This window comes from Triticum dicoccoides, chromosome 3B (assembly GCF_002162155.2).
Source record: "Triticum dicoccoides isolate Atlit2015 ecotype Zavitan chromosome 3B, WEW_v2.0, whole genome shotgun sequence".
In the NCBI taxonomy this organism is placed as follows: Eukaryota; Viridiplantae; Streptophyta; class Magnoliopsida; order Poales; family Poaceae; genus Triticum; species Triticum dicoccoides.
Window position 1 is genome coordinate 106,557,466 of NC_041385.1, and position 11,970 is coordinate 106,569,435.

Consider the following 11,970-nt stretch of genomic DNA (forward strand, 5'->3'; position numbering starts at 1 on the left):
GCATATGATAATCATTCAGATTTTATTTGGGATGGTGATCCACCCTCTTTTCTTTTACCATATGTATTAAACATGTAACTTTGTTGGCTGAACAATAAACACCAAGAGGTTCCCCGTTCAAAAAAAAAAAGGATGCAAAACAAAAATGGAACAGATCCCCATACTGCATTCACTGGTCAGGATAGAAGGAGCAGCAGTGCTCGGGCGAAGAAACTCCATGTCTACACCTTGTAAACTCTTTAATTTGATGCACTGCGTACCCTCAGGAAAAGGAAAAATGGAACAGGCACGGGGAGACAATGAATGGTGCAATACACGATGAACTGTCCACTTCTTCAGCAATTACAAAGGGGTTGTTTCCTGAGGTTTGACACAATTTTCTAAACTTTTCAGCCTTGTGGGCAACAACTTTATCCAGTGAAGGCTGCCTGAACCGATTATTCCAAATAATTAGCATCAAACGCTTCAAAATTCTTCAGTAGCGCGCGCCAATCACCGCACCTCTGGGTGAATGCCCAGTCTGATTTGCGCGCAGCTACAAGATTACACTACATGAGATGACACTCTGGCCAGGTCCCAGTCTGAATGAGACTATTTGAGTCTGTCATCTTCTCTATGACTTCTCTTCGTCTGACTGAGTCCCATTGATGGCGTCGGCGAAGTACTCAACTGGAGATAATACCACAAACCATTAAGTCAGGCATGATGATCAATTGACACTTCACGGCCGACAGAAATCACAAACACAACCAAAATTACCTATGTCATCATTATGGTCTGGGGAATCAAGTAAGAGGTCCGAGTCCGAGGGCAGGAAAGGGGTACCTTCGTAGTTCTCAAGAGCCTCCAAATCTGAACATGAATGTGGAATACAACAGTGTGATTATAAATTTAGAATGACAGGCAAATAGGACACACAAAATAAATCTGAAAGTACAAATGTTGTGTTACTTGACAGCAATCAGAAGCAGAGAATTAGCTAATCAAAGTAGGCTGTGTGTTCAGCTTTTCATCCTGAGTAGATCACAGTTTCATTTTTCGAAGAGCTGGTTATCAAAAGAAATACTATCAAATAAATTCAAACTACCAAAGCCAGAAGGTCACCTCCTAAACTTGTCAAATCAGCTGTAAGATCAGAGAGGCTGAAATTCCAGAGCTGCCCCAAGGATCGGATGGAATCCCTTGACGACCCATCTGGCCCTAATTGCAGAGGTTCTGTGTTCCCTATGTCAGATCCAAATGCTGAATCTAGCATCGATGTATCCATGGCCATCCCTGGTATTTCCGACGGAGTGAAAGGAGCATGGTTGCTTGATGCTGCCGATGAGGGACTCACAGCCATCTCAGATGACATGGCACCATTATGTGCAACTTCAGGTGCACCGTTGTCAACAACCATGCTTCAGGCAACATCAGGTAATCAGGTTAAGATAATATTAGCCATGAATGTGAATAGCAAGAGAAAAAGAAAAAAGAATACACGATTATGGATAAGACTATTTGCAGGACAACAAGTCAGAAGGCTGCAATCTACAATCCTAATTACATTTGCAGCAATAACAGCTTAACGTACATTGGTTAAAAAAACATGTTCAAGCAACATCAGATTACATCATGTGAAACAGATATATGGATAACAACAAAAATGAACAAGATACTTTTCTAGTGACAAGTACCTTCCATGAAACATTTTTAGCAGAAGAATGATTAAAAAAACAATCAATAAATAAGCATCGTAGTTAAAGTACATACATAAGTGAATAACATCCTGTGACATTATACCAAAGAATCAACCACTTGAGTAAGCATTTGCTCCCTGGCAGTTTGACAAGTGCAGCAACAAAAATAACTGTATGTGCCTTACCTCAGTATGTGTATATGCAGGATGTGCTACAACTATGTGGACAGAAGCAACATTGAAGATAAAATGTTCCAAGCTTTCAATGTGCATACATAGAGAGAAAATGATTCGCCAGACGAAAATATTATCAAGAACATGATTAAGGGCTCCTTTGATTCAAAGGAATTCTATAGGATTTCTGGAGGATTGAAATCCTTAAGAATTTTTCCTATGTTGGTCCTTTGATTCATAGGATTGTATCACATAGGATTTTTTCCTGTGGAATTTTTTGTTCTACATTTCATAGGAAATCTAACATCCACCCCAACCTCTTTTTACAATTCCTTTGCTTTTCCTGTGCCATCAAACACTTCATGCTAATCCTGTAGGATTCATTTGTGCATGCCACTCCAACCCTATACTTTTCCTATTCCTACATTTTGAAAATCCTATGAATCAAAGAGGGCCTAAACCAATATATCCCACGTGAAGGAAAAAAGAACATGGTTAAACTGATAAAGATAATGCTTACTCGTTTCCGGAGTTCATGCGAATTGGTTGATAGCCACCTGGTGCAGGGATCCCATTCACCACATGACCGCTGGATAGACCACAAACCATCGGATCAATGTGAGGCTGGCCGGGAGCAGGCATCAGAGGTTGCTGAAGTACTGGATACCCCATCGGTAGATTGTTAACTGCACCAGATTCGGACTTGCGTTCAATAACAATGATAACGATACTTTTATAAATGTCTAAACCAGTCGACGATTAAAGCTAAACCTGAAACTTGTCTAAATCATGCTAAGGATAATATGCACCATGAAACTCAGTACAAGTGCAGAAAAACCCCATCATTTTAAGATCTTTACTCCTATAGATAGAGATATCATTACAGAGTCTTCCCATACCCAGCCAACACTACTGCAATAAATGATGGATAATATGGACCCGAGAAAGAAGAGGGCGAGCATAGTTGCTTATGATGATAATACATTTTGATATAAGATGTGGACTTGCAAAATCCTTTCAGTAGAATAAAGTGAAAGGGGAGAAAAATATCTGATAGAAAAAGTAAACTGTAGTAAAAATAACAGCTAAGGAGAAAAGGCAGCATATATTAGAAATCTTAAACTACAATGTACTTGTTTAGCCTCTTTTGAGCACTAGACATGTAAAACATGGACATTACCTGGCATAGGATGCATCCCATTTTGCATTGGAGCCAGTGGAACGTTCGGATGTGCTGGATATTTCATCAAATTACACTGGTGCTGCAACAAATGGTTGAACAAGATAATCTGTCTTTTCAGTTTCAATCTTATATAGTAAGCCCGAAAGAATTCAGGGTTCTCTTCTTCAAGTTTCTGCCATACTGAAAATACAAAAAATATCAAGAAAGTAAGCAGAAAGACTTCAGAACTCCAATAGATTTATATCTAGATACTTGAGGTTCAAGAAACATAGTATAAAAGAACTTGAGCTCAGAGAGGATTTAAGATTTTCCGTCTGTCGTGAGAAATTACTATCCATGTAGGTATCGATGATCATAGGTCAGTACAGGGCTACAACTTCATTATATCAAGCTAATTTGTTCATCAATCTGATGGGCAGGATTTGTGCATACTGTAGTAGTATTACCGGTGTGCTCTGAATTACATGAAAGAAGCAAACAGATAAATAAACTAGTAAGTACAAAAAAGAACCCCAAACAGGAATATCATCAGCAACTGAATTTGCAACATATTACCTAAAGTTGTGAAGCCAGGTTCTATTCTCGCACGAGCAGAAAGTGTCCTAACAACCTCTCCTTTGGTCATGTATAGCTGCAGACAGCGCTCTATTAAATTCTGGACCTGCAGCAGGATGTCAAGTTTCATTAATTAATTGACAAGAGTGTGGAACACCCACTGTAGAGGTATGCAATATGGTGATAAATTAGCATTAAAAAAGCTGAAGACTGCAGAACAACAGCTAGACATCTTACAAGTTCAATGTCTTCGCGGGAGACTTTTCTATTATCATTACTAGCGACTGTCAAAGAACTAGGATCTCCTGCAGGAGCATCAGTGGCCATTGTGTTTAGTTGGTTACTTTGCACTTCATTGGTACCTTGGGGTGACATCTGCAGCTCTGTCGTGCTCTGAATATCCTGTAGGAAATTTGCATAAGTAACATAAATCAATCACCTGCTAAAGACAAAACAAAATGGATGCTAATACTGAAAACAGTATCAGTCAATTATGAGTGCTATTAACAAGAAAAAAAAATATGCCTTGGCATTGAGATAAGTTTCTCTAATATTAGAGGTGACAACGGTATCTTGACTGGTCAAGGTACCACTAATGCTGAATAACAGAGAACTGTAGGCTAAAGAAAGTGTCGCAGCAGTACCTCATATTCTTGATATTAAGCGCAAATATTATGTGTTCAATGCTTAATCCTATATTGACCCGATAACTATAGACGTGTTGTGTTACCAATTACCGATAAAAGCTGTAGCAAAATTCCGGTTCATATGCAATGCATAATGTATAATTATATTATTACTCTCTAGTCTAGTAAATAGAAGTTCTACGCACTTCCACCATCTGATTAGACTAACCAGACAAATTTTTAGTATCAAAGATAAAAATAATTACAAATAGTATTTTCATCAACTGAAAATAGCAAGCAAATTCACCTGAGAATCCTTCATTGCAGTTTATCTGCTTATCACATACAAGAAATAGCTAAATCCAGGATCAATGCTTATCCTGATAGGAAAAATATATCGATGGTTATGCTAGAATGCATGCAAATGGTGTTACGTTTCAGACGGGAAGAAGTTAAAAATAAACATCAAACAGTTGCAGTGCGCTCTAAAATAGTCTTGCTGGAAATAGCTTTCCCATTTATTTCACTGTAGACTAGGAAGCTGATGATTTTCAAATTTGTTGTTCCGTAAAAAGGAATTAAAATAATTGCAGTGACATCATAGAGAGAATGAAGTATGAGGTCCTTCAAGGTATAAGGAAACAAGTAGTATTGATATTCTACTTCAACAAGTATGGCATTATGGCTGTCAAGGACCTCGGTGCCCAAGACAGCAGGACCTCGACTACGTAGTTCGTAATCTCGGTTGATAGGAGCGCTAGGGTTTTTGCCTAACTGCTCAATGGTGCAGGAGGAGAGATTAGGAGTAGAGGAAGAGGTAGGAGATAATGATTTATTGCTTGCGTCTAAGGGTGCAGATTACAGGATATATAAAGGCCTTATGGGCTTCTAACAAACTAGGAGACTAACTACTCCTGGACTCTAGGAACTACCGTAGGATCAAGACTAACTACTCCTGGACTCTAGGAACCAACGTAGTATCAGGACTCCTTGCCCCGATCATGCCTCGTCAGCCGTGGCCGTCGGCTGCTGCTCCTGGGCGCGCGACCCGCGCCTGTACGCAGCGCCCCACATGACATCTCTCCCCCCCTCGACCAGCAGCTCGTCCTCGAGCTGAAAAGCGGGGTAGCGCTCGACGAAACTGTCAAGATCCTCCCATGTTGCCGATGACGCAGCCTCGCCCTTCCAGTGGACAAGGAGCTGGCGAACGCCGCGTGCGAGGCGTGAACGAGTCACGCGTTCTGGTTCCGGGACAGCCGCACCGTTGTGGATTGGAGGCAAACCCGGCGGTGAAGTTGGAGGCGTGCCGAAGAACTTCTTGAGGAGGCCCACGTGGAACACATCATGGAGGCGCGAGCGCACCGGTAGCTCAAGGCGGTAGGCGACGTCGTTGACGACCTCGGAAATGCGGTATGGCCCGTAGAAGCGTGGCTTGAGCTTGCCCCTGGTTGGCAAGTTGAGAGAAGATGCGGCGCGCTGGCGAAGACGAAGCCACACCCAATCGCCCACTACATGCCTGACGTCGCGATGGCGTTTGTCGTAGTAGGCCTTGTAGACCGCCTGCGCCTGCTGTAGTCGATAGCGGACATCAGCGAGTAACTCGTCTCGCTCCGCCATGCCTTTTGCCACGGCCGCCACCCTCGTGTCGCCTGGCTCGTAAGAACGAATAGTGGGAGGATCGCGGCCATACACGAGCTTGAACGGAGTTTCTTGGGTCGCCGTCTGGTAGGCGGTGTTGTAGATGTACTCGGCCCAGGGAAGCCACCGTAGCCACTGGCGTGGACGATCCCCTGTGAGGCAACGCAGGTACATAACAATGATCTTGTTAGCAGCCTCCGTTTGGCCATCCGACTGAGGATGAAACGCCGACGTCATGTGCAGCTTCGTCCCGGTGAGGCGCATGAGCTCCCGCCAAAACGCCGAGGTGAAGACGGGGTCGCGGTCCGAAACCATGGACTGTGGAACGCCATGGAGGCGCACGATCTCGGTGAAGAACACCTGTGCCACCGACTCTGCCGTGTACGGGTGGGCCAACGCCACGAAGTGGCAGTACTTGCTAAAGCGATCCACCACGGTGAGGATGACGGACTTCCCGCCAACGCGAGGGAGCGCTTCCACGAAGTCGATGCCGACGTCAGTCCACACGTCCGTGGGCACCGGCAGCGGCAGCAGCAGACCGGCGGGGTGCAAGTGCTCGGACTTGTACCTCTAGCAAGTACCGCAGGCGCGGACGTACTCTTGCACCGTCTTGCGCAGGTTAGGTGCGTGGAAGTCGCGGCGGAGACGATGCAGGGTGCGCAGGACGCCTTCGTGCCCGTCGTCGTGCACTGCGGTGAGGAGCTCCTGGAGTAGCGGGGATGACGGCGGAATGTAGAGGCGGCCGTTGAAAGTGACGAGGCCGTCGGAGAGCGACCACGGCTGCTGCCGCGTACCCGCCGTGATATCCTCACGCAGCGCGACGAGCGCCGGGTCGGTTGACGTAGCTTGCCGGAGGCGATCGATGAAGTTGAAGCGAGGACCCGATATCGCCATGATCGACGTGTCCTCCGTGTCGCGGCGGGAAAGGGCGTCCGCCACCGTGTTTGTACTACCGGCCTTGTACTCCACGGTGAAGTCGAACCCCAGTAGTTTGCCGACCCAATGATGCTGCGGAATGGTTGCCAAACGCTGGTCAAGTAGGAATTTGAGACTGTAGTGATCCGTTTTTACCACAAATTGGCGCCCCCAGAGGTATGGTCTCCAATGACGAATAGCGAGCACCAGGCCGATGAGTTCCCGTTCATATGCTGCCAGGGAACGGTGACGTGGCGCGGCCGGCCGGCTAAAGAAAGCCACCGGGTGCTGGTCCTGAAGAAGGACGGCCCCGAAGCCGTATGTAGAGGCGTCACACTCGACGATGAACGGCCGTGTGAAGTCCGGCAACGCGAGGACGGGAGCCGTGGTGACCGCCGTCTTGAGGGCGGTAAAAGCTGTTGCCGCCTCCGGCGACCAGGAGAAACCATCCTTGCGAAGGAGGGCCGTCAGTGGCGCGGCAACCACGCCAAACTCCTTGACAAACTTGCGGTAGTACCCCACAAGGCCGAGGAACCCCCAGACCGCGCGCGCCGAGCGTGGCTGCGGCCATTCGGCCACTGCCTGCACCTTTTCCGGATCCATGGCCACTCCTGCAGCGGAGATGGTGTGACCCAGGTAGGAGATCGACTCGACGGCGAACGCGCATTTGGATCGCTTGACGAAGAGCCGGTGCTGGTGCAGGACGGTGAAGACGGTGCGCACATGTCGGAGATGGTTTGCCCACGTCTCGCTGAAAATGAGGATGTCGTCAAAGAAGACGAGAACGAAGCGGCGCAGGTACGGCCGTAGCAGATCGTTCATGAGTGCCTGGAACGTTGCCGGCGCGTTGCAGAGGCCGAACGGCATCACCAGGAACTCGTAGAGGCCGTCGTGGGTACGGAAGGCGGTCTTTGGGATGTCCTCCGCACGCATCCACACCTGGTGGTAGCCGGAGCGCAAGTCGAGCTTGGTGAAGAAACGAGCGCGCCGGAGCTCGTCGAGGAGTTCGTCCACCACCGGGATCGGAAACGCATCCTTGATGGTAATGGCGTTTAGGGCGCGGTAGTCGATGCAGAAGTGCCAGGACCCGTCGGCCTTGCGGACCAGCAGTACCGGCGATGAGAATGCGGAACAACTCGCTCGGATGATGCCCTGGGCGAGCATGGCGGCGCACTGACGCTCTAGCTCGTCCTTGTGCGCGGCCGGGTAGCGATACGGACGGACGGCCACCGGGGCGGAACCGGGCAGCAGGGTGATGCCGTGGTCGCGACTGCGGGGTGGTGGCACGCCGGAGGGTTCGGCGAAGATGCCGTCGAACTCGGTGATGATGGCGTCGAGGAAGTCGCGGCCGCTGCATGATTTCAGGGCTGGTCCGTCCGGTCCTGCAATGCCGCGCCAGCACACCCGATGGCCCCTCCGCCAGAACGTCATGGAGAGGGCGCGGAAATCCCACAGGATCGGTCCAAGCGTCGCAAGCCACTGTGTGCCCAGGACGACGTCGTAGCCTGCGAGCGGCAAGGCGAGGAAATCCTCCGAGAACACCTCTTGGTCGATGCGGAAGGGCACGGCGCGGTATGCGCCCTGGCACGGAACGCGCTCGCCGTTGGCGACCGTGACGCGCATCTTCTCGGTGGTGGGGGATGGCAGCGTAGCACGAGCGGCCGCCTCCTCGGCGATGAAGTTGTGGGTGGAGCCTGAGTCGATCAGGGCGAGGAGGGAGACACCCCCGAGGGTGATATGCATCTGCATGGTCTCGCTCGTGCGCACGCCGGAGATTGCGTGGAGCGAGATCTAAGGGTCAGCCAGCGAGGCATCAGCGGTGGTGGAGGCCGTGTCGTCGTCGTCGTCGTCCGGCGCCAGGTCGAGGAGAAAGATGCGCTGGCACACGCGGTTGTGGCCCCTGCCAAACTTCTCATTACAATTGAAGCATAGGCCCAGGCGACAGCGTTCCTCCATCTCAGCCTGTGACAGGCGTTTGATTTGGCGCCCTTCCGGCAGACTAGGGGCATGCTGGGGTGCGGCTGGTGGAGCCGGTGCGGGGGGCGCGAAGCGTGGTACGGGCGTCGGCAGGATGCCCTTCTGCTGAAAACGCACCGGTGGCGCGGAGGCGAGCGTGCACTGGTCGCACAGCTCCAATTTGCGGGCGAGGCTCATGGCGATGGCGAGGGACTGCGGGTTGTGGATTTCCACGTCGAGGCTGAGAGGTGGCTGGAGTCCCGCGGTGAAGATCTGAACCTTCTATGTCTCTGATAAGGTGCCTGCCCGGGGAAGGATCGCCTCAAACCGCTCCTGGAAGTCGACGACGGATGTCGTGCACTTGCACGCCATTAGTTCGCCTAGCGGGTTAGCGCGCAGAGGTGGCCCGAAGCGGAGATTGAGCAGCTCGGTGAAGCGGCGCCACGGAGGTGTGCCCTCGTCGCGCTGGACATGCATATACCACAGTTGGGCAGTACCCTCAAGATTGTATGACGCCATCCACACTTTCTCCTCCTCGGCGATCTGTTGTTGATGGAAGAAGGACTCGCATCTGTTGATGAATGCGAGAGGATCGGACTTGTCGTCGAACTTGGGGAAGTCCATCTTCTGAAACCGGGGCGGTCGATCGTTGTGGTGCTGCCCATCATGGGCTCCGTCAGCGCTCGACGAGGAGGCGGACTTGTCCTTCTGGAGTGCGGCGACGGACGTCTGCAGGGACGCCACCGTTGCAGTCAAGGCCTCGATCATCTTGGCCAGATCAGTGGTGGTTGGTTCTGCCATGCCGGAAGTGACCGAGGCGGCGGCGGATGGTGGCGATGGAGGTGTGCCTGGCGCGGACGCAGGGGTGGAGGCGGGCTGCGGATGGAGCGTGGACGAGGAAGAGGATCGCCTGGAACCCGATACCAAGTTGTCAAGGACCTCGGTGCCCAAGACAGCAGGACCTCGACTACGTAGTTCGTAGTCTCGGTTGATAGGAGCGCTAGGGTTTTTGCCTAACTGCTCAATGGTGCAGGAGGAGAGATTAGGAGTAGAGGAAGAGGTAGGAGATAATGATTTATTGCTTGTGTCCAAGGGTGCAGATTACAGGATATATAAAGGCCTTATGGGCTTCTAACAAACTAGGATACTAACTACTCCTGGACTCTAGGAACTAACGTAGGATCAAGACTAACTACTCCTGGACTCTAGGAACCAGCGTAGTATCAGGACTCCTTGCCCCGATCATGCCTCGCCAGCCGTGGCCGTCGGCTGCTGCTCCTGGGCGCGCGACCCGCGCCTGTACGCAGCGCCCCACATGACAATGGCATTCATAAGATGGAACAATACTGGATGCTTAAATAAGAACATGTTGCAGGTTTCATTAAAAAAAACTTGTTGCATATGCATCTACAGAATAAACTGTGTGCTCAAAGGAAATGCATAATGTAGGTTTAATTTAACTGATAATATCCATAATCGGTAAAAAGGGAGGGTTGAGCTTACTAAATGGCACACAACAGGAAGTGATACTGTGCCCAAGAAGTACCATTCATAAGCTGAGAGAAATCATTGAACTTAACTTGACTCTGGTGTACCAGAGATGACAGTGCAATCTTAATCTTAGAAATTGAACTGGATTTGTAACATTGACCATATATAAATCACGGAAACAGAACAGCACGCCAAATACTAAATTGTTGACAGTAGGTACTCAATTAACATCAAATTTAACATATCAGTCCGAGACTAGCACTTTTAAAAAAAAATGAAGAGCGCTGGTTTTGGAAACAAAGCACATATCATAATAATTCTATGAAGTGCAAAAAACCTGGAAATGTAAAAGGGGGGAAAACAAGAAAATGGTGGGACAAAAATGAACGGTCCACAATCACTTGTGCCAAAATTAACTGATACACTTACAGTACGGCTCGTGTAAAAAGGAATTGCTCAGCAACCTAACACCAAGAAGGGGGGGACTGAACGCGCGGCATGGAAATTCAGTAAAGAGCAGAAATTGTTAAGACAAGATGGTGTGCCGGGTGTGCACCGGCATACCCAAAAATTGTGAAGGTCCCCTCCCTACCCTAGTGGGATTGATTGATTTAACAGAACAGAGAATTGGTACTGCGGTGGAAGAAAACAACCTAGCTGCTCATACCTCGAAGGAAGGAAGGAGCCCAATGGCGAGAGACTGGGACCGGTGGAGACAGCTGCAGGATGTCCCGGGGGGAAAAGAAGAAAGTGAACGGCGATGGCGGCGGCGGCGGCGCGCGTCCCCCGAGAGGCGAGAGGAGGGGCGGGATTGAGGCGGCCGCAGCTGTAGGTACCTCCGCCGCGAGGAAGAGAAGGTCAGGAGCGAGGGCCTGGGAAGGGGGAAGTGAAAAGAAACGGAAAATGTACCAGTACTAGGAAAAGAGGAGTAAGCTTGGCTCTCGATAAGACAGTTTTAAATTTAATTGGAAGTAGATAATTATTTATTGACGAACTGGTTGTGCTTTAGATATTTTTTTTAGGTAAGCGTACTTTAGATTTCTTTTAGTGATAAACCAAAACTTTATTGCGAAGTAGCAGCTCGGTTTACAGAAATAACAAACTGGTCATGGGATAAACCCAGCCACAAATGACGACCAACATCTAACGAAGTAGAAATTTTAGCTAAATTGTGTGCATCAATATTCATAGTAGATCGTATTTTAGATGGCTAGATTCCTTTGGATAAAATCATCTCGTCCGGGTATAAGTCTTAGGCCCAATTATTTTGGTTGATTATGTCAGAATCTTGAGAATCACCCACCCCTAGATTCTTCTAGAATATTGAACCCATATTTTTCACAATCCTAGCTAGTTATTTGGGCGGAGGTCCGTTTCTCAAGAACCGGACCTTAGACTTGGCACGAGTGCTCATATTTTTGATTTTTTTTCTACACATTGCGATGTTCGTTTTGTGAGAGCCAGTGTTCAAGATTTGTTGGTGCTTCGTTCACAGACCCTCCCCCCCCCATCCAAGTGGACCGGGGTTCGTTAAATCTTCTCTAATGCTGGCATGTCCCCCTTCACACCCTAAGTTTAGCCCTCACCTCCGTCACTGCCACCGCCTCCGTGTTGGCTATGCTTCTAACCCAATCCACTCTCAACATTTTGCAGCAAAAACACAAGGCCAACCACGTCAGCCTTGACTCCATCTCAGTGCAATCACAAAGCTTTTCGGACAACCAGATCCAGACAGGGCAAGTGAGCTCAAGGAA

The 11,970-nt window shown here is 49.0% G+C and overlaps 1 protein-coding gene across 2 annotated transcripts; it reads right to left on the reverse strand.

The window, feature by feature from the left end:
• Positions 1-222: 222 nt before the first annotated feature.
• On the reverse strand, positions 223-11,110 carry LOC119275039. Of its 2 annotated transcripts, XM_037555812.1 has the most exons (9): positions 10,884-11,008; positions 4,524-4,596; positions 3,828-3,992; positions 3,591-3,696; positions 3,033-3,215; positions 2,373-2,538; positions 1,105-1,400; positions 760-852; positions 223-669 (listed from the first exon to the last, which is right to left on the reverse strand). In XM_037555812.1, exons 2-9 carry the CDS (start codon positions 4,536-4,538, stop codon positions 614-616), a joined length of 1,080 nt encoding a protein of 359 aa, XP_037411709.1. In that variant the 5' UTR covers positions 4,539-4,596; positions 10,884-11,008; the 3' UTR covers positions 223-613. The 2 variants fall into 2 exon arrangements, with proteins under 2 accessions (XP_037411709.1, XP_037411710.1); XM_037555813.1 differs by lacking the exon at positions 4,524-4,596 and having other exon boundaries at positions 10,884-11,110.
• Positions 11,111-11,970: the final 860 nt, after the last annotated feature.